The sequence below is a fragment of the Scyliorhinus canicula genome, chromosome 4 (assembly GCF_902713615.1).
Source record: "Scyliorhinus canicula chromosome 4, sScyCan1.1, whole genome shotgun sequence".
Classification (NCBI taxonomy): domain Eukaryota; kingdom Metazoa; phylum Chordata; class Chondrichthyes; order Carcharhiniformes; family Scyliorhinidae; genus Scyliorhinus; species Scyliorhinus canicula.
In genome coordinates, this window is record NC_052149.1 from 44,521,611 (window position 1) to 44,544,862 (window position 23,252).

General features: G+C 41.5%; 1 protein-coding gene across 6 annotated transcripts in view; it reads right to left on the reverse strand.

Annotated features, from left to right (window-relative positions):
• The window catches only part of dmap1 (DNA methyltransferase 1 associated protein 1), a 79,964-nt gene that overhangs the window by 48,473 nt on the left and 8,239 nt on the right, over positions 1–23,252 (reverse strand). The window contains exons 2-7 of one of the 6 annotated variants that reach the window (XM_038794137.1): positions 22,184–22,291; positions 21,420–21,458; positions 19,710–19,801; positions 7,058–7,253; positions 6,352–6,510; positions 410–577 (exon numbers count right to left, since the gene is read on the reverse strand). In XM_038794137.1, the coding sequence (XP_038650065.1) occupies positions 410–577; positions 6,352–6,510; positions 7,058–7,253; positions 19,710–19,801; positions 21,420–21,458; positions 22,184–22,282 (753 nt within the window). In that variant the 5' untranslated portion in view covers positions 22,283–22,291. Of the gene's footprint in view, positions 1–409; positions 578–6,351; positions 6,511–7,057; positions 7,254–19,705; positions 19,802–21,419; positions 21,462–22,183; positions 22,292–23,252 lie in introns of those variants that run through there. The other 5 variants (XM_038794135.1, XM_038794140.1, XM_038794141.1 and 2 more) reach the window with 5 other exon arrangements.

Sequence of the window (23,252 nt, forward strand, 5' to 3'; positions counted from 1 at the left end):
GATTATGTCTTAGGTAATAGATTTTGCTAAATTTACTGTTTAGGTTAACTGGACACCTGCATAGAAATGTCAGTTGGAACAAATGTGCTAACATTCCTTTCTCGAGTTAGAATACTTTATCACCACAGCAAGAATGGAGATGTCTGGTCAAAGCAACAAAATTAAATGTAGTATCACTGATCAGCATCTGTAAAATACAATTATAGACAAGACACTTGCTACTCATATGCTTTGATTAGGTAAAAGTCTATTTCTGACAATTGACACTTGAAACATTCACCCATCTTCTTGGTTCAGCTGCTAGCAGATTTGCTTTTCATTTTCAAGACCTTCTGTTCCTATTTCAGTTTCAGCAATAGAAGATTTTTGTCTTTCCAACTATTCTAACTTTGAGCAGAAATATTCCTACCTGCTCTGGTGTTCTGTTGTACAGTCTTTCAAGCTGTTCTTTTCTTCTTCTCTCATGTCCAGCGTCAAAGACGGGAAGTTTGGGATCGGAGCCAGATGGGGCACGGATCTTTGCTAACTTGGCACAAATACTGTAATACCGTTCTTTCAGACCTTCTACTGAACGTTTCTGTAAAAAGTGAGGTTACGCAATTAAGGAAATAATAAGCAACATATGCACTAAATGCACCAAATGTTTATCTGGCTTAAGTGAGCAACCCAAGAATTAGCATTACTAGCAGTTGGAGACAGCACACAAGATCCATATCATAGACTTTCGGAGTAGGTTAGCTCAGTTGGCTGGATGGGTGGTTTGTGACACAACGTGACAGCAACAGCGCAAGTTCAATTCCTGTGCCGACTGAGTTTATCCATGAAGGCCCCCTCCCCTTTTCTCAACCTTGCCCCTCGCATAAGGTGTGGTGACCCTCAGATCAAATCATCACCAGTCAGCTCTCAAAGGTGAGATCAGTCTATGGTCCTAAGGGTGCTATGGTAACATTCAATAGGCCTAATGGTCTTTTAGGACCCTTATTTCCTTCTATAGGGGATAAATTATGGTCCAGATGGCATTCCCTACTCCTAGATAGACCACAAAGCAGTCCATCCCACATGCAGCAACACCTCAACAACATTCAGGCTTGGGTTGGTAAGCGGCAAGTAACATTTACAACATGCAACGGTCAATAACCACCTCTGCATAAGTCAGAATTAACCCCGACATTCAACAGCATTACCATCACTGAATTCTCCACTATCGACATCTGGAAGTCACCATTGACCAGGAACATCAATACAGAGACTACAAGAGCCACTTCAAGTGACAGTTGCTTATGACAGATTTATGAACTTGTTGATGATCTTCAAATCTTATTTCAGGGCTTTAAAATTATTTTTCTAAAAGAGGATCATGGCTGTTGGTTGTGGTAGGGGAGACAGAGCATTAAAGAGGGAGTGAGAGGGCTTTAAAGTGATCTGAAGCACTGTGCCAATGTTGCTGGGAACCGAGGCGAATCCTTTAGCCTGACCACCTCAGCACTGGTCTGCCTCCATGTCCATTGTCAGGCCATCCTGCCCACCAGGAGATGAAAACCCCACCAGCCAGCATTTCCAGACAGCATTTCCAGGAGGAGGTGGGATTGTGATGTTGGAAAAATTCCCAACTCCAAGAAGAATATCTGGTCTATAATATTCAAATTCAGTTAGCAAGATCTCACGAGAGAAACAAGATAAATTACCACAGTCATATTAAGAAAATAAGCAAGTAGATCCAGAGTAAACCTCAGTCTGATACAATACTGAGGCTGACAAAAGATAACGAATATTTAGCCTTCGAGATGGAACCTGGCAGCGTGATTCATTTTTTTTTAAAGAGAGATTGACGGTCGATTAAAATTAATTTTCAATAATTGTTATTCTTATGCTTGCTTATTGATTAGAACACTTAAGAATTAGTATCTGGCCTCATCCACAAAGGAGATGTACAAGGATCACAATATCTTGTTTATATAACAAAAACAGTGCATACACCCCAATTCCCTTAATACATTTACTGTGTTATGCTATTGGACATCTAGATATTGGGTTAGGAAAATAAGCTTTTCATTGTGAGGGACATGGGTCCACATATGGTAATAATCACTGAAAGTAACCAAATACTGATTGAGAATATCTATGGCAGACCTGAAATTTGTGACAAGAGTCATTACAACATTCTCACAATAGTTAACAGTTCAGTTTCAAAGCTTGAAGAACATTAGGTAGGACCTGACTCCCCTAACAGTTTGAGTCTCTTTCTTGTCACAAGAGCATCTTCATTTTATCAAGTAGTAGTGGAAGAAACAACCTGCCCATTGAGTAAGTGCTTCTGTGATTCCACATGTTAATAAACACCATCTAGCTGTTTTTGGTATGTGAACAGCAGCTGATGCAGAATCCTGCTTACTATACTTGAAGTTATGCAACAATCCTAAACAAACATGTAGGCATTGCTACAAGGTTGATGCCCTTTTGAACCATAAAAGGGTATGTATTTAATAAATACAGAACAAAACAAAATACAGAAATGGACAATAAAGGGCATAGAGCATGGAGTGCTTCGATCAAGCTATTCTGATAACAGATGCTTTGCCCACTAAAAACAGCTATCAAAGCAAATTAACATAAAAAAATTAACTTGGAACACTAGGAAGGAATAATGTTAGCGGTTTTAGATTAATCGTACTATGCCTGCAATGGATACTCCAACTGTTCCCAGCACTCAAGTGCCCATTTAACATATAGGGTGGGTTTCATGGTGGGCAGGGACAGTGAATGTGGCGGGAGCCAAAAATTCAGAAACACGCCAACGTAAAATCACTTGCAATTCTCCCAATGGCGGCTCGCTCTCCCCGTTGGCAGGTGGCGCAAACGCCATTTGCATCTCATGAATGCTCATTAAAACAGTTGCCTGCTGTCCTGGTGTACTATTGCCAATACTGAATATTCAGCTATCTAACACAAAATAATTCAATCATTTACAGCTCCTATTCAACTGACCTAGTATGCTACAACTCCATCACCAAGTCCCAGAAATTAGAAATAGTTGAATCCACACAAATTGCTTACAACAGATGCTAACTGTTCGATTAAAACTGCATTAGTATCAATTGTAAGCGATAGATTTACTATTGAATTTGAACTCTCCGGTTTGGGTTTCCAGATTTTGTCTGTCCACAATAATACATGTTTAATAGAAGATCACTGCACCGAGTACTCATCTGTAACAATACAAATTGGGGCGTATGCACTGTTGACCTGTTACCTATGACCTATTATGTCACTGGCTTTGGTTGAATTTGCAGGTTTGGGAAGGAGTAGGGAAATCAAATTCTTATTCAGTAAAAAGTGTAACCAGTTTTTGAAAATGTTCATTTTCTGCTGGCTTCTCAGACCCCAATCTTTTATCTACCTCAATTAAATATTGCTTGACAGCTGCAAAGTAGAATTTCCATTAAAAATCTGTAAAAAGAATTGAAAAGGAACTTGCATTTTTCTAGTGTGTCTTTCATGAGCTCAGGATGTCTCAAGGATTTTGAGTATTTGTTGTAGTGTAGGGAAATATGACATTTATATTGTGCACAGCAAGATCCCACAAATACTGCCAAACAATCTGTTTCTTTTTTCTGATGTAGGCTAATGGATAAATGTTGGCAATACATCAGGAGAACTGCCTGCTCTTTGTCGAACAGCTCCCAAGCATCTTTTATGTTCATCTGAGGGGGCAGACAGGAGGACCTCAGTGTCAAAGTTAGCACCTCCAACTCCAGTTGTGTTATTGAAGGGGAGTCTATATTATGTACTGAAGTAGAGGGACAGGTAGTATTGAGAAGTGGGGGGGCTTCAGAAGGACTTGAACCGGCTAGGAGAGTGGGCAAAGAAGTGGCAGATGGAACACAAGTGTGGAAAAGTGTGAGGTTATGCACTTGGAAGGAGGAATGGAGGCATAGACTATTTTTGAAATGGGGAAATGCTTAGAGTCCTTGTTCAAGATCCTCTTATGGTTAACGTGCAGGTTCAGTCGGCAGTTAGAAAGGCAAATGCAGTGTAGCATTCCTGTCGAGAGGGCTAGAATACAAGAGCAGGGACGTACCCCTGAGGTTGTAGAAGGCTCTGATCAGACCCCATTTGGAGTATTGGGAGCAGTTTAGGGCATGTATCTAAGAAAGGATGTGCTGACCTTGGAAAGGGTCCAGAGGAGGTTACAAGAATGATCCCTGGAATGAAGGGCTTGCCGTATGAGGAACATTTGAGGGCTCTGGGTCCGTACACGTTGGGAGTTTAGAAGGATGGGGAGGGGAATCTTACTGAAACTTACAGGATACTGCGAGGCCTGGATGGAGTGGACATGGAGAGGATGTTTCCACTTGTAGGAAAATCTCAGACTAAAGGAACGATCCTTTAAAACAGAGATGAGGAGAAATGTCTTCAGTCCCAGGGTGGAAAATCAGTGGAACTCTTTGACGCAGAAGGCTGAAGACGCCAAATCACAGAGTGTCTTTAAGACAGAGATAGATAAGTTCTTGATTAATAAAGAGATATGGGGTTATGGGGATGAGAAAAATATCAGCCATAATTGAATGGCGGAGCAGACTCAATGGGCCAAGTGGCCTAATTCTGCTCCTATGTCTTATGGTCTAAGTGGCGCTTGAACCATGATCACCTGACTCCAAGTAGAATCATCACCAACTCAGGGTGAACACTAACTGCTTGATCTGACAATAACATGCAAATTCAAATATTCCAACACATAATATGTAACTTGCACTTCTGAAATAAATCATAGGAAGATAGGAGCAGGAGTAGAACATTTAGCCCTTTCAGCCTGCTCCATCATTCTATAAGAACATGTCAGATCGAATTGTGGGTTAACTCCACGTTTTTGTTTCCCTTCGCCCCCCCCCCCAATTAACTTTTATCTGGAATATTTAGTTAATATTTCATTTCCTTCTATGTCTGCCCTCTCCATGATCTTCTTGGCTAAACATAAACTACTGTGAAAATAGAGGAACAAAATGAGCTCAATGCCATTTTAGACTAGCCATTAGGTGATATCAAAAGTATTTTCAAAAGTTCTTTTTCTCCCCTGTCAAACAGAAAACCAAATTACTGTTGTTTGGTGCGTCCCTACAGCAATGCAGCTGAGATTATGAAATCAAATCTGTAAACCACCACTTGTTCCTCTTCCAACATGCTGATCCAATTTTCTCCCAAATCATTAAGGCCCAGAAATTCCTGAGCTGACCTAGGCAAAGGGCAAATCTGGGGTGAGGTAGAACCTGTCTATTTCAGTGGCCCAGATCCCATGGAAAATTCCAGGATCTAGATATAATGATACTTTGAATATTCCAGGCAGGTACCCATGTTATCCCCAATGAATATTGGAGTGCCTGCCTAACCATCAGTGGGGCAGAGAATGAATTAATTGAGGCACTCTGCTGCAGTGTCAGCAGGGCCACAGGCTTTAAAACTAACAAAAACCCTTTGAAAAAGTATGGCCGTTTTCTTATGACTCTCGAGTATTACTGATGTACAGCATTGCTTCGGACATGGATTAGGAAAGCACATTGCAAGATTTGTTTTCCTAATTTACATGCCAGGGCTGGCCAGTGAAAATGTAGGATTTTACGAAGGGACAAAAAGGGTTGTAATCCTACGAACGTTGTATTCTGTTCCAAATTTCAGCCCCTGTGCTGGCAGCTTGTTGTCCAACCAATCTTTTTTGCCGGAATTGCAGGGTCTGGACTTGTGGAAATTTCAGTAAACCTATTCTTGCAAATATAGGTCTTTCAAAACATCTCAAAAATGAGAATTTTCGCTAAACAAAGTTTCCAGGTGGTTTTCTCCAACTTCAATGATTTTATACTAAGACAGTACAGACAACATATGCCACAGAACAATAAGTTACATCTTTGTACCAAGTTCCGGATCCATGTCAGTACCTGAGAGAGGAGGTCATTCCCCACCCGGAAGCAGGAAACAAACTTCATTTATCTAAAAATCAGAAAGCAAGTTGAGTTCTTCTATTTTTATATGCCTCCTAATGGTTAATTCAGTGTTGGCTGGGACCTTGATGGAGGTCATCTGACCATCTGCTGTCATGAAGCAGGGTATATGGTAAGGATTATGAAGGTTGACATAACATAGTAATTGTTAGTAATAGAATAAATCATTAAAGAAGAGAACAAATACATTTTGGACAGTACATGGTACTATATAGGTCTATGAAATAAATCGGAGAGAAATGTTAGTATTTTACAGTTCTTGCTCAGTAGAAGAGAAATACACATTCAAATCTTCACAACGGTCTAGATTATCGAGCAGTCACTAAGGTTAGATTTATTCATTCTTTTTTCCACTACTCACCCTGAACTGCTGGTGGTCATAGCGGTCATGGATGACAATGAACCGGAGATCAAAGCGCTTGCAGAGGTCGAAGAGATGGTCTGTTTCTGCTTTGGTCCATCCATCATCATGTAGATACATTTGGTATTCCTGCTCCGAGTATACAGGCACCTGGACTGTCTTTAGAAACACAAGACATTTATTTTGCTTTTATTTACTTTTGCTTTTAAAAACTAAAATAGACTTAACATAATTTGAAGAATTGCTACAGACTATTCCAATTCTCTCATTGATTGCTGTGCAAAATAAAAAGCTAATTTTTATACATCTTTCAAATGTCAGTAGCAGTTGTGCATGAACGTTACTGATGCTATTTACCAATCACAAGAGCTTATGTGAAATTACAGCAGCTTACATGCATCAATTTAACAAAATACCATAGAGCATTGAAACATGATTTAATTTTATTTTTTAATTCTACAGTCTAGTCAAACACATAGCACACTAGAATATAAGAGTCAGTAAATCATACAATTATAATTTTTAAACAAAAATCTAGCTAGACAATTTAGTAAACTTTCCAAGAAACATTATGGTCTTATATCACAGCTTCTTTTTCCCAGTAATTTTTGTGATAACTATATAGTTTCCTCCATTCTTCTGCTCCCCAAAAGAAGGACTGCGATTTATTTTAACATTATTTTTTGCTAACATTAATGCTTCGTACCTTATTGAACCTAGCGAAAGGATAGTCTTTGCCTTCATCTGCCAGACGTCTCCAATGGAAAAATATTGCACCATCCTTCCTGGCTGGGTTAGTGAAAGGCATCCACTTCCATGGTCGGACCTTTTTACACCCCAACTTCGCTTTAACAGTCCTGTACCCTTGTGTTGTGTCACTTGGAAGTAATGGAGGAGCATCTCTTTACAAAACATAAAAGAAAGATTTTAAATTGCGGTTAACAAGCATACAAAAACACATTAATCTATGAAGAAATTGTGTTTAAAATTTCACATAGGATGCCAATTTTTTTTTTGTTTCCAGTTGTTACAATTTCTAGTCAGACTTTGAGTCAACTTTGACTGTAAATTGGCTTGTTAACAATTTTCAATCAATCTTGCTGTGCCATCTTTCAGTTTGCTGCTAAACTACCAAATGTGAAAATACCGAGGTAGTGGAGGATTTGAGAGGTGGTAAAGATGTACAGCTGGATGTCACCAGCCTGCATGTAGACTGTTCTTTTGGAAAATGTCAACAAATAGATAAGAAAGAGACAAAGGATTGAACCTTTGGGGACTCAAAAGCAAATGATTAAGATTGGATAGTTAATAGTGGAACTAATGAAGGGCGGGCAGCCCCACTGAGCTAGACAGAAAAGAATTGGCATACGAGAAGGATGGTTTGATTGACCAATATGCATTGAGGATAATGCATATTGCCACACAGTATGAAACTTGTGACTTTGACTTATGATATTTCAGTTTTGTAACAGGGACCTGCTTGGAGATAAAAAATATGGACTTGCAGGAAATTTGAGCACAGATTTGTTGCTTTAAAATGAGTCTGGTTGTTCCATAATACGAAAGGAAAATAAAAGTTCAATACTCCAACTTCACTCCCTATGTAGGTGCTGGTTTAGCTCAGTGGGCTAGACAGCTGGTTTGTGATGCAGAACAAGGCCAGCAGCGTGGGTTCAATTCCCATACCAGCTGAGAATTCTGAATTCTCCCTGTGTACCCGAACAGGTGCTGGAATGTGGTGACTAGGGGCTTTTCACAGTAACTACATTGCAGTGTTAATGTAAGCCTACTTGTGATAATAAAGGTTATTTACATTTAAATGAGTTATTCTGTTTATATATACCCATGCTTCATTAAAAGTACAGAATGCTGGTAAAGTTATATGTTTTCGATATAGCATGTCTCAGAAAGATTGTAAATGGTGACCTAGTTGCAGCTTATTTTAACAGTAGTCACTGTACTCAGCTAATATTCTAAAGCAGGGGTGGGCAAACTACGGCCCGCGGGCCGCATGCGGCCCGCCAAAGGTATTTCTGCGGCCCACCAAGTCATTAAAAAAAAAACAATTTTTATTTTATTTTTAAAAAAAATTTTTTTTTTAAGGTTAATGGGGGGGGGGCTGTTGGGTTACTTACTGGTATAGGGTGGATACGTTGACTTGAGTAGGGTGATCATTGCTCGGCACAACGTCGAGGGCCGAAGGGCCTGTTGTGTGCTGTACTGTTCTATGTTCTATATGAGGCGCCCAGAATCATAACCGGGTGAAATAATTATTTTACTTAATATACTATGCGGCCCTTTGTGAATTGTGAATTTCTGAATGTGGCCCTTGCATGGAAAAGTTTGCCCACCCCTGTTCTAAAGGATCTGTACAAAGAAAGCCTAAGTTACTGAGATAGCATCTCCTGATCTTACAGGATTCAACAGCTACAAACTTTCATTTCCTTAAGTATTTTTCTACAATTAATGCGGTTAATTGTAATTAACAAGCACACACATCAGTAGAAACAAACTAAACAGATAAATTTTAAGACAGCGCATAATCCGAACATTGATATGGATAATTAGCCCAGTGTGTATCACCATCATGTGGTCACAAGATAAATTGCATCTGCAAAAAAAAAGAGCAAAGGACTATAGGGTGCGAGAACACAAATAACAGGTAAATATATATTAAACAATTATCAAGTAATCTTCAGAATTTTGACTACTTTCTTGAATCAAGACTTAATGGTATTTGGTCCTTTGTGGCAAACAATTGAGTTTGTTCTATGTATTTCCAAAAGAATATGGGGTGGGGTGTGGCATCCGAACGAGACGGTTCAGCTACTCCCCCCTTTGCCACAAGCACACGCAGTTAAAGCAGTTTGGCTTCACACATGGCCTGGACGTCCTTCCTTGGGCGGCACGGTAGTACAATAGTTAGCACTGCTGCTTCACAGCATCAGGGACCTGGGTTTGATTCCCGGCATGGGTCGTTGTCTGTGCAGGGTCTGCACATCCTCCCCATGTCTGCGTGGGTTTCCTGCCACAAGTCCCGAAAGATGAAGTGAACATTCTAAATTCTTTCCCAGTGTACCTGAACAGGCGCCGTAGTGTGGCAACTAGTGGAGTTTCACAGTAACTTCATTGCTTCTGTGTTAATGTAAGAATACTTGTGACACTAATATGATTATTAAACAACCCGCACCGGCAGTACGAGACCCAGTTGGCTACTTATGGGTCTTAATTGGTCCAAGTTTAGGTCAGCCGCCCATTGTTCCCCCCTGTCACATATAACAACAGATGGAGCAGTCACTGCTCCTGTCCCGTCTTCCTGTCGCGTCTTCACATTGAGGATACATTCCGTCATGTTTGTGGGGCACCACCACCATGCTAAATGGGATAGATTTCGAACAGATCTAGCAACTCAAGGCTGGGCATAAATGAAGCACTGTGGGCCATCAAGAGCCGCATTATATTCAACCACAAGCACATGGCATACCATAAGCCCCCACTCCACCATCACCACCAAGCCAGGGAATCAACTCTGATTCAACGAGTGCAGGAGGGCAAGTCAGAAACAGCACCAGGCATACACCTTGTGAAGCTGCAACACAGGACTACTTGGGTGCCAAACAGCATGAAATAGACAAGAGCAAACAATTCCAAAACCAATGATCAGATCTAAGCTCTGCAGTCCTGCCACATCCAGTCGTAAATAGTGGTGGACAATTAAACAACTCACTGGAGAAGGAAGCTCCACACATTTCCCCATCTTCAAATGATGGAATATCCCAACACATCAGTGCAAAGGATAAGGTTGAAGCATTCGCAATAATGGCTGCGATTCTCCAGCCTAGGTGCCTCGTGGAATTCACTGAAATCCCGTAAGAAATTGGAATCGGAACTCCGCCCCAAATGGACATGACCAAACGCCACTCCCGGAAGTAGGTCGTAAACCTACTTACAACATACCTGCCTGGGATCCACCTATCTCCCTTGATTCTCTGGCCTCCCCAGGAGGCTGCAGCCAGACGCGATCAGTACTGGTCCACACAAACGTGGACCAAGCAGAATGGTATCCGGGAGGAGTCTCCCTTTCAAAATGGCACCCCAATCTCGGAGTTCAGCTCCCCAGTGCTAAAATAAGTGCCAAAATAAATTCTAAGTGTGAGCTAAACCGGTGAGAAACTCCCCAGGGCCCAATAAAGCTCCTAAGTATCATTGAATAGCGGTGGGGAGCTCGCCGGCAGGAAACTCCCTGAAAAACCCACCACAAATGAACTTACAAATTTTCGGGGAGAATTGCACCCAATGAGTCAAAGGTGCTGGGTAGATGATCCATCTTGGTAAATGACAAAGGTCCGAGCGTCACAATGTCAATTTTCAGCCAATTTGATTCACTCCAGGTGATATAAAGAAGCAACTGAAGGCACTGGATACTGCAAAGGCTATGGACCCTGATAACATTTAAGAAATAGCACTGAAGACTTGTGTTCCAAAACTTACCGTATGCCTATCCAAGCTGTTCCAGTAGAGCTACAACACTGGCATCTACCTGGCAATATGGAAAAAGCAGGACAAATCCAAATCAACCAATTACCATCCTATCAGACCTCGTGATTCTCTCGATCACAAAGTGATGGAATGGGCATCAAAAGCGCAGTCAAGCAGCATTTTCTTAGCAACAAGCTGCTCACGGAAGCTCAGTTTGAGTTCCACCAGGGTCACTCATCTCCTGACCGCATTCTTGACTCCTCAGGGATACTGAAGCAGCAAGACATGGACAATATTCAGGCTTAGGCAAAACCAGTGGCAAGTAACATTTTCCCCACACAAGTGCCAGACAATGACATCTCCAACAAGAGAGAATCTAACCATCACACTCAATGGCATTACAATTGTTGAATCCCCCCCACTATCAACATCACCCATTGACCATAAACTCAACTGGACTAGCCATATAAATATTGCAGCTGCAAGAGTGGGTCAGAGGCTAGGAATCTTGCAGTGAGTAACTCATCTCCTGATTCCCAAAGCCTCTCCACTACCCATGTCATAAAAGACGTGCTTGTTAGGTGAATTAGACATTCCGAATTCTCCCTCAGTGTACCAGAACAGGCGCCGGAATGTGGCGACTGGGGGATTTTCACAGTAATTTCATTGCAATGTTAATGTAAGCCTATTTGTGACAATAATAAAGATTCTTATTACAAGACACAAGTCAGGAGTGTAATGGAATACTCTCCAATTGCCCAGATGAGTGCAACTCCAACAACTCAAGAAGCTCAACATAGCCCACTTGACTGGCACCTTCTTCCACAAATATTCATTCCCTTCACCACCAATAAACAGTGGCAGCAATATGTATCGCTTACAAGATGCACTGCAAAATCTCAGCAAGGCTCCTTCGACAGCACCTTCCAAACGCACAACCACTGCCATCTAGAAGGACATGGTCAGCAGACATATAGAATCGTAGAATTCCTGTAGTGCAGAAGGAGGTCAAATATAGGAACACCATCACCTGGAAGTTCCCTTCCATGAGATTAGATGGGCTCAGGTTGTTTTCTTTAGGACAGAGGAAGCTAAGGAGTGACCTAATTGAGGTGTACAAAATTATGAGGGGCTTAGACAAGAAAGACTTGATTCCCATAGCCGAGGGGTCAATTACCAAGGGACATAGATTTAATGTGATTAGTGGAATGATTAGGGGGGACATGAGGGGGTGGCGGGTGTCTGGAATTCACTACATAAGTTGGTGGCTGAGGCTGAAACTCTCAACTAATTTAAAAAGGTACCTGGATCTGCACCTGAAGTGCTTTAACCCAGGTGCTGGAAAATAGAATAAAAAATGAGTAGCTGGTTTCTTTTAACTCTTTTTTTTGGCCGGCGCAGTCATGATGTGTTGAATGACCCTTTTGTGCACTAACATTTCTCAGTTCAAAATCACTCACCATCCTGACTTGGAAATATATCAGCGTTCTTTCACTGTCACTGGGTCAAAATCCTGGGATTCCCTCCCTAACACTGCACAATATGGACTCCAGCGGTTCCAAGGCAGCTCATCATCACAACATTCCAAGGAAATTAGGGATGGGCAATAATTGATGGCCTAGCCAGTGATGCCCACACCCTGTAATGAGTTCAAAAAACTTTCAGGAGGACATAGACTGATGAAATGGGCAGACACAACACAATATTTAAAACACAATGTGAAGTAATGCATAGTGGGTGGAAAAATGAGGAGAAGTTCCATAATTAGATGGCACTATTTTAAAAGAGGGTTACAAGAACACAGAGACCTGGATGTGTGTGGGGCAAATGGGTGTCGCATTCTTAAATGGTTGAAGCTAGCAGGACAAATTGATATAACTGTTTTTAAAAAAGCAAATGGAATTAGTGGCAAAGGAGTACAAAAATGAGAAAGTTACTGAAAACCTCAATAAATCAATAGTTAGGCCTTAGCTGGAGCATTCTGTCCAATTTTGGGTGCCAAAATTTAGGAGTGAGGTCAATCAAGGACTTGAAATGGATGTTGTGATTTACAAGAATAGTACCAAGAACGAGGAATTTTAATTCTGTGCAGAGGCTAGAGGGGTTGGGATTGTTCTCCTTGGAGCAAAAGAATATGGGAAGATTTAATTGACACGTGCAAAATTATAAAGTGTTTTGATAGAAAAGACAGGGAGAAATTGTCCAGAAGGGTTAGCAACCTGAGGAAAATTATTTTGGATAATCGACAAATAAATGCAATGGGGAGATTTTTCTCTTTAGCATGCAACGTATTTTGATCTCGAATGCATGACCTGAAAGGGTGGAAACAGATTAAACTGCAAATCTCAAATGGTAATTGAATATATACTTGAGCAGGGACATGGGAAAAACAGTAACGTGGGACTAATTGGATAGCAGTTTTTTTTAAACCAGTGCGGGCACAATGGGATGAACAGCCACCTTCAATGCTGCAAGATCCTATGGTATAGATTAGTAATGGTACCAACATACCTTTCTAATTTAATCTTTTACAATTGCCAAGTCACCTTTAATTTTAAAAATGAATTATGATGTGGAGATGCTGGTGGTGGACTGGGGTGGGCACAGTAAGAAGTCTTACAACACCATAAAGTCATCACTCACCTGATGAAGGAGCTCCGAAAGCTAGTGATTCCAAACAAACCTGTTGGACTTTAACCTGGTGTTGTAAGACTTCTGATATATGAACTAGGCCATCATTATAGTTGAGCTGCATTGTGAAATAAATAACAAGGCTCCAACCATGTTAAACTTGTACAAATGATCTTCCAAAATCTACCGCACAATAATTCATGCATGCTGACCACATCTGCAACTCAAGGCCCCCCGACGTCGACACTTTGGACTGGACCCTAATCAGGACTTATCAAAACTTTGAACAATACGGCAACACATGGTGACTCAAGCCAAGCCCTGCAAAAACAGTATCCAGCTTATTCCATCTTTACAATGTTAAAGCCAACATAGAGTTTAACATGCAAATGAATGGCAATCCGTTAAAGCACCACCCAACTCCAACATACCTCGGAGAGACCTCAGATAGGAGACTGATGTGCGCACACAGAGTTGACACCCAGCATTTCATTACTGGAACACGGTAAAGGTAAAGTCGCCATAGTCCCAGATGACCATAAGCTGCTTTCATCTTTGGAGGGGGAGAGCTGACCGGAGGTGATTTAAATTGAGGATCACCAAACCTCAGGCGAGGGCAAGGTTGAGAAGGCAGGCCTTCATGACTAACCTCAACCGGTACGAGAATTGAACCTGCACTGCTGGTCTTGCTCTGCATCATGAACCAGCTCTCTAACCAAGTGGCTTAAAGCGCCCCCCTCGAACACAATGCTCAACGTCACTCGCTTGGCTCCCTGTCCTGGCAAACATCACATATCTGCCAACTTGCAACAGCCCACAAAATGATAGAAAAAGTTTTCAATGCCAACCACTTACCACTTCATGTTCATCCACTCAGCCCACCCAAAGTACAACTCCCATGAAGACGGCAGATCTGGAAAAACCCTCCCACACAGGGCTTCAGTGCAAATTCCACCTCAGCAAACAAATGAGAATCATTGGACATGACAAACAAGCACCTGGTCTCAAACCCAACCCAACATCTGCCTGATTTCAACCTTCCAAGGAAAGAGTGGTCCACACTTGACAGGTTCAGGACCACGTCCCCTGCTTGGAAAGAAGTTCAGGTTTTTGATCCAATCAGTGAAGGAATGGCAATATAGTTCCAAGTCAGGATGGTTGTGGCTTCCAGGGAAACGTAAAAATAATGGTATTCCCATGAGTCCACTGCTCTTGCCCTTCTGGTAGTGGAAGGCGCAGTCAATATAAACGTGGCAAGTTGCTGCAGTGCATCTTCAAATGGAATTAACTGCTGTCACTGTACCTCAGTAATGGGGGACAGACATCCTGGATGATGTTGAGCTTAGAGTCTTTTGGGAACCACACTCAACCAGGCAAATGGAGCATTCGATCACATTCCTGCCTTGTAAATGGTGGACAAGTTTTGGGGAGTCAGGTGATGAGTTATCACTTCAAAATTCCCAGCCTCTTGTAGCCACACGATTCAAGAGAGCCCTGATTCCCATAATCTTTCATTTTGCTGGGGGTCGTAGACGCACAGTGAAATGCTGCCTCAATTTGAGTTCAACTGTTTACAGCTTGCCATGTTTGGGTGCAGGCTGTAATGAAGTCAGGAACATAATGGTCCTGCTCGAACCCAAACAGAGCATCTGTGAGCAGTTACTTGATAGCACAGATGATGGCCCATTGATCATTTTGCTAGGGTGGCAGGACTGCAGAACATTGATCTGATCTATTGGTTGTGGGATCACTTGGTTGTCTCTTGCATGCTGCCTCTGCTGTTTGGCATGCATACAAGTTCTCCTGGCTTGTAGGTTCTCCAGGTTGGCACCTCATTTTTAGGGATGCCTGATGCTTCACACAGTATGCTCCTGCACTCTTTGTTGAACCAAGTTGATCCCCTGGCTTGATGGTAATGGAAAAGTGAGGGATATGCCGGGCGGTGAGGTTAAAGATCGAATATAATGCTGCTGCTGCCGAGTCCATAGTGCTTAATAATAATTTTTATTTTCACAAGTAGGCTTACATTAATGAAGTTACTGTGACAAGCCCCTAATCGCCAGATTCTGGTGCCTGTTCGGGTGCACGGAGGGAGAATTCAGAATGTCCAAATTACCTAATAGCACGTCTTGCAGGACTTGTGGGAGGAAACCCATGCAGACAGGGGGAGAACGTGCAGACTCCGCAGACAGTGACCAAGCCGGGAGTCGAACCTGGGACCTTGGCTCTGTGAAGCCATAGTGCTAACCATCATGCTAACGCGCTGTCCTTCATGGATACCTAATTGAGTTGCCATATATGATCTGAATCTAACCCATTTAGAATGGTGGTAGTGCCCTTCAACATGATGGAATCTCCTCAGTGTGAACATGAGACTTCAGACAGATCAAAATTATACTACTTTATAGGTAGCGTTTACAAGGAATATTTGCAAGAGTTAAGATCTCCACCATGTGTACACACACACACCCACACGCAATACAAGGCTGGAAGCTAAAGTGAAGAAAATAAAGATATCTGTAACTTCCAGTTCAAAAAAAAACTATACCGTACTGTAATGTGAAAGATATGTGAAACAAAGTATTGTTGACCTACAAAATTTGTCATGGGGAGTTAACCAATTGTGAAGCATTTTTAATTTTCTTTTAATAAAGTATCTATGCCGGCAGATCAACTGACATTTGGCATGGGTTGCTCAGATCTTGAGTGCAACTTTTGAAGTTCATCAAGGCCTAGCTGAAATGTGACAAATGTTTGTCAGGATAGCACAGCTGATTTATTGAAGCAATAGATCAAATAACCACAAGACTTCAGCTGCAATATCCAAGTTTTATATGGAAGCATCTCAAACATTGGAGACAGTGGACTGGTCCATATTTAAGAACTCAGCGACTAACTTAAATGAGTATGTCACCACCGTCACAGACTTCATCAGCAAATGTGTGGACGACTGCGTGCCAAAGAAAGCAGTACGTATGTTCCCCAACCGGAAACCATGGCTCAACCGCAAGATTGACTCCCTACTGAAGGACAGATCTGAGGCGTTCAAGGCAGACGACCCTGTCCTATACAAGAAATCCAGGTACGACCTCCGCAAAGCCATCCGAGATGCCAAGAGAGAATATCAAACTAAGCTAGAGTCACAGACTCTCGGCGGTTGTGGCAAGGACTAAACAACATAACGGGCTACAAAGCGAAGCCGAGCAGTATCTCTGGCAGCAGCGCACCCCTCCCCGATGAACTTAATGCATTCTATGCTCGGTTTGAGCAGGTAACCAACAATCCGCTGTCGAGTGCCCCAGCAACCCATAATTCACCCATACCCACCATCACAGTTTCCGAAGTCAGATCGGCCTTCCTGAAAGTGAACCCACGGAAGGCGATGGGCCCGGACGGGATCCCTGGTCGTGCACTCAGAGCCTGCGCATACCAGCTGGCAGAGGTATTCACAGACATCTTTAACCTATCCCTACTCCACTCCGAGGTCCCCACCTGCTTCAAGAAGACCACCATCATACCAGTACCAAAGAAGAACCAGGCAACGTGCCTCAATGACTACCGCCCGGTGGCCATGATGTCAGTTGTAATGAAGTGCTTCGAGAGGCTGATCATGAAGCACATCACCTCCATACTCCCGGAACGCCTTGACCCACTTCAATTCGCATACCGTCGTAACCGGTCCACATCAGACGCCATTTCCCTGGCCCTACACTCATCCCGAGAGCATCTCGAAAACAAGGACTCCTACATCAGACTCCTATTTATTGACTACAACTCCGCCTTCAACACCATAATCCCAGCCAAGGTCATATCAAAGCTCCAAAACCTAGGACTTGGCTCTCCACTCTGCAACTGGATCCTTGACTTTCTGACCAACAGACCACAATCAGTAAGAATGAACACCAACACCTCCTCCACAATAGTCCTCAATACCGGTGCCCCGCAAGGCTGCATACTTAGCCCCCTACTCTACTCCCTGTACACACACGACTGCATGGCAAAACTTGGTTCCAACTCCATCTACAAGTTTGCTGACGATACGACCATAGTGGGCCGGATCTCGAATAACGACGAGTCCGAATACAGGAGGGAGATAGAGAACCTAGCGGAGTGGTGTAACGACAACAATCTCTCCCTCAATGCCAGCAAAACTAAAGAGCTGGTCATCGACTTCAGGAAGCAAAGTACTGTACACACCCCTGTCAGCATCAACGGAGCCGAGGTAGAGATGGTGAGCAGTTTCAAATTCCATGGGGTGCACATCACCAAAAATCTATCCTGGTCCACTCACGTCGACGCTATCACCAAGAAAGCACAACAGCGCCTATACTTCCTCAGGAAACTAAGAAATTTGGCATGTCCACATTAACCCTTACCAACTTTTACAGATGCACTATAGAGAGCATCCTATCGGGCTGCATCACAGCCTGGTATGGCAACTGCTCGGCCCAGGACCGCAAGGAACTTCAGAGAGTCGTGAATACCGCCCAGTCCATCACACGAACCTGCCTCCCATCCATTGATTCCATCTACACCTCCCGCTGCCAGGGGAAAGCAGGCAGCATAATCAAAGATCCCTCTCACCCGGCTTACTCACTTTTCCAACTTCTTCCATCGGGCAGGAGATTCAGAAGTCTGAGAACAAGCACGAACAGACTCAAAAACAGCTTCTTCCCCACTGTCACCAGACTCCTAAATGACCCTCTTACGGACTGACCTCATTAACACTACATCCATGTATGCTTCATCCGATGCCAATGCTTATGTAGTTACATTGTATATATTGTGATGCCCTATTATGTATTCTCATGTATTTTCTTGAATTCTGTTTAATTCCCTTTTCTTCCCATGTACTGAATGATCTGTTGAGCTGCTTGCAGAAAAATACTTTTCACTGTACCTCGGTACACGTGACAATAAACAAATCCAATCCAATCCAATATCCTACCTGCAATCATGGTGCAACTATCAACTCCCCGCCACAAAACGTATTTTAGGTACTACCTTAAATTGTATCAAATATTTTTTAAAAATCTAGTAACAGTTGTTTGTAAATGTTCTGTCTGGATCACCATTTGCACTAGATATTGTAGTACCATAGCAACATGAAGAACAATGATGTTTCCTCACATGGTGTAAGAACTCTGGTGCATTTCTATCTGACTGTCATATGACATGGGCTTTCCCAGAGTACTTAGTAGTGCTGTGGAATCTGAATGAAACAAATTTTCCCTTATCCAGTCTTTTCTCACCTAAATCCAAGAATCTTCACATGTCCTCTTTTATAGTTTCCGGTTCCCCGACATTAACCTTCTCCTTTTCCTCAAAAGGAGGTCCAATTTTGTCACTTCTCCATTATTCACCAGGTCAGCCTGTGGACTCGCCACTTCTTCCTCGAACGGAGGCTCAAAAATCCTCAATCTTCCACTACCATCTTATTGCTGAATTTGTCCTCATATTGAGCAACGACTTTGCCACAACACACTTTCTGCAAATTAAGTGTAGTTCCTAGACTTTTTGTGAGCTATGTGGAACATTCTTTGTTCCAGTTCTATTCAGATCCCCTCCCTAACCTTTTTTTAAACTGTATATTGAATATTGTGTCAATGCAAATTTCCCAATTGGTTATCAACTTTGTTTCCAACTTCCACTCTTCCCCTCGTTTTCATCAAATGGTTCATCACCACCTCTTCATTTCCTTTCCTCGACTTCTCAGTTTTAACTTCTAGACTAGGCTCTTGACCAATATCCACTATAAATCCACCGACTCCCACAGCTATCTTCGCTACATTTCCTCACACCCTAGGGACTCTATTCAATTCTCTATTTCCATTGCATCTGTTCTGATTATGTCACCTTCCAAACCAGTTCTTCTGAAATGTCATCCTTTTTCCATCGGTGTGGAAAGAATCCTCAACCCTAGTATTTAAACAGATTTTTATATAGCACGATGTGCATTAAAAGGTGAAAGACATTATTCTAAAAACTTGACCAGTTCGTGAAAACCTGTCTAATTTTCATTACTTTTTTAAAAAATTGCAGATCCTGAAATCTCCATTGTTATGAAGCACAAAATCTACTCAAAGTTTCAGCAGAATCCAGGGACAGAGCACTATGGAGTAACGCTGCAATATTCGATTGCTGCCACAGGAGGCTGCTCTAACGCTTAAAGCTGTTGAAGTTACGATCAAACTCTCGAAAAACCATTCAAATGTGGGCAATTATCAAAAACATTACATTTAACTTACTTTTTGTCAGAATACAGGAGAGCATAAACTTCTCTGTGCATTCCTTCTGGTCTCTTAAATGTGAGTGTTTCTGTAGACTTCTTTGATTTTTTCTGAAATAAATAGAGATTAATTATTCAAAATTAGGTGTACCATTTAGGAACACAGCAGAGGGAAAATTGAAGGACTTAAAACTCGACATAATCAAACCATATATAAAGTAGAATAACTAATACAAGAAGGAAACATGATAAGAAACAGACCAGAAAATGTATTTTCCCAGATATTACCTAATTATAAATAGCAGCCATATGTATAGTGTATACTGCAAATTAGTACTACAGAATTTCAACTGCCAACAACATTGTCGTTAAGTTACCATCTTTGGGGAGCTCACAACTACAGTAATTTATCTGCTTTGTGAATAACTCCAAAACCCAGGTTGATTGTTCTGGCCCTCCACCTTACTGTTGATCGCTGATCCCTGGCTTGCAAATGTTCCATCTATTCCTCCACCCCATCAAATCAAAGGAATATTGAACAGTACTTTAGGCTTTTAGTTCCAGCCAATTTTTTTTATTTATTTAGCTTTCTCTTCCTGAATGAATCAAGGTTTTTTTTTATTGATTCATGGGATGTGGATGTCACAGGCTGGGCCAGCATTTATTGCCCAACCCTAATCTTCCTTGAGGGAGCAGTTAAGAGTCAACCACGTCACTGTGGGTCTGGAGTCACATGTAGGCCAGAACAGGTAAGGATGGCTGATTTCTTTCCCTAAAGGACATTAGTGATTATTAGATGGGTTTTTACGATAATTGACAATAGTTTCATGATCATCATTAGGCTTTTAATTCTAGATTTTTATTGAATTCAAATTGCACCATCTGCAGTGGCGGGATCTGAGCATTACTCAAGGTCTCTGATTTATTAGTCCAGTGACAAAACCACTATGTCGCCGCCTCCCCCAAGTTTGAAATGTACTTTATTTCTGAACCCGGGTCCCCAAATCATGACTCTAGGTCTCTGGATTACTAGTCCAGTGACAAAATCACTATGCCACCGCCTTTCCTAATTTGAAATGTAGTTTATTTCAAGACTGATGTGACAGCAATACGTTGATAGTCTTCACAGTTTTCCAAAACCTAAATAAAATACAAGTTGAAAGCTGATCAGATGATTGCACTATATTTCATTCAAGGCTTTTTTGTTTAAAAAAAGGGAATATTCCACGATGAGATGGTTGTTTTTGACTGGCGCAGACGCGATGGGCCAAAGGGTTTTCCTGTGCTGTAGACCTCTATGACTTTTTGCCATCTCAGTGAATTCACAAATTGATTAGCTACATCATGTATTTAATATTTATTCTGCCGAATTAGTTGATCTCAGTCAGGTCAATTATAGGGATAAAAGTGGCCTGAGATACCTGGATTGGAGAGTGAAATATTTTCAAGGATTAGTATGCAGTCACGTTAAATTCAGTATGGATAGGACTGAATTGGATTATAATACTCCAATGGTTAAATTGTCCATGGACACTTTAGGCTCAAATGCAACCAGTTAACTAAGATTCTGAAAGATGGGTGGGACAACTGAACCAGAGTCAACAATTTCAAACGAGGAACGGGAGGAAATTGGCAAGAAAAAAAAATGGAATTTCTAAGCAAGGCTCATAATCATCTGTGGCCTGAATCTAATCACTAGTTTTGTAGATAAATCTACAGTTTTACTTACTTTGTTTCTCCAACATCTGCCCACATGTCCTAATCGGTGCTGCTATAGGAAATATTTTGACTTAATTACCAGCAATTGAAAATTACATGGTATGAAGTGCACAATGTTTAGTGTCATCTCGGACTTCAAAAATATACCTAGATCTTACTCAAAGAAAAATCTAATCCCATAAAATTGAACTCTCAAGATTTTTAATTAAGCATATTCACTGACGTTAAAGCGAACTAGAATGCAGTATTTATTTATTTTCTACATTGTGTTGCATCATTTGAGTTCTTTAACACTCTGTTAAACACAAATTTATAGATTTTGGCCAATCTTCTCCAAATTATTCTTTCAAATCTACAATACAAAAACATTTTAAGGCAATACAACAAACTGGTCGAAAAGTTTATTTCAAAACAGAACAAGCTATATTTGGGACTGATTACAAATCAGTGACATCACTGATGACTTATATAACCACGAACTGAGAACACAAAAAACTCAAGGGATAATAGAAACCCAGAGATGAGATTGCCTCTCTGAAAGAATTTTAGGGCTGCATGTTAAGACAAAATTTATCCACTATAAATTCCAACAGCAAATTTATTGCACTTTGGATCCTTATGTATTTGCCTTCAATTCTCCTTCTTCCCGTGTCATTATTTCGACACTTATTGATGAAGGAGGCACTGTGAATTTATTGAATGTCAATCAATAGTCTATTAGCAATATGTAATTTGGCCAGTATTAACATTGTAGTTTGAAAAAAGATTTGTTACCTTATCTGAATTAATGATATCTTTTTTACTGATTGGTGTGTTTTCAGAGTCACCACCCCCCAGCTCCAAGATATCACGAACATCTGCTCCTGTAGCCATTTTCTAAACCTGTAGAGTTGAGAAATAAAAAGTAAAGAAGGAAATTCAGTTACAATTAAAAATTACATTATTATTTCTCTTCTTGGGCCTGGTTTTAAACTCCAATGCTGACTTAACATTACTCCGCCACTCTGTGCAGACTTCTGAATCCTAATACCTTGGACACTTTTGTATCATAGACCCATGGTGTAATGAATTAAATTCAGTGTCCAAACATGGGATATTGTAGCTAATGGAAACATGACCTAGTAGGTAACTAATCCTCTAAAACTACAGAAACAATAACCTTTAACGTTTTAAAATAATCAATGACCCACTCCGCATACACGTACATTAGAGCAGTCGCCACAGGAATTTGGTCTTTATAGGAAATAGCTCAGTCTCTTCAAACTTCCAACCGATTCAGATCTCCCCGTTTCAGAGTCACAATGTCAAGTGACTGTCAAAAGAACCATCCTTCAGTTTTTGGAGAGTTTCCAAACACAATACCAGCAGGAGTGACCACTCCAGTTATTTCACCTCCAGCCTCACCAGGACAAATCTTGCAAAATCTTTTAGCCTGTCTCTGACCAAAGAGCATCCTACCTCCCGCCTTCCACCTCGTAGCTCAGAGGACATGCAGCTTTCTCTGTTCAGTTGACCAACTGCCATTCACTATTGGAGATGAGAGGACTGCAGAGTTTAGATCTGATCTGCTGGTTCTGGGGTTGCCTAGCTCTTACATGCTGCATATGTTAGATGTTTAGCTGCGGTTGTATAAAGAGTCAAAAAGGTACTGCTCCTTTTCCACAAACACCTTTAATTTACTTCAACAGACTCTGCACAAAACTCTTACATCACATCACCTGACACAAGGGCCACCTGAAGCCCCTTTACATATCAAGGGCTGGTTTAGCACAGGGCTAAATTGCTGGCCTTTGAAGGCAGGCCAGCAGCACGGTTCAATTCCAGTACCAGCCTCCCCGAACAG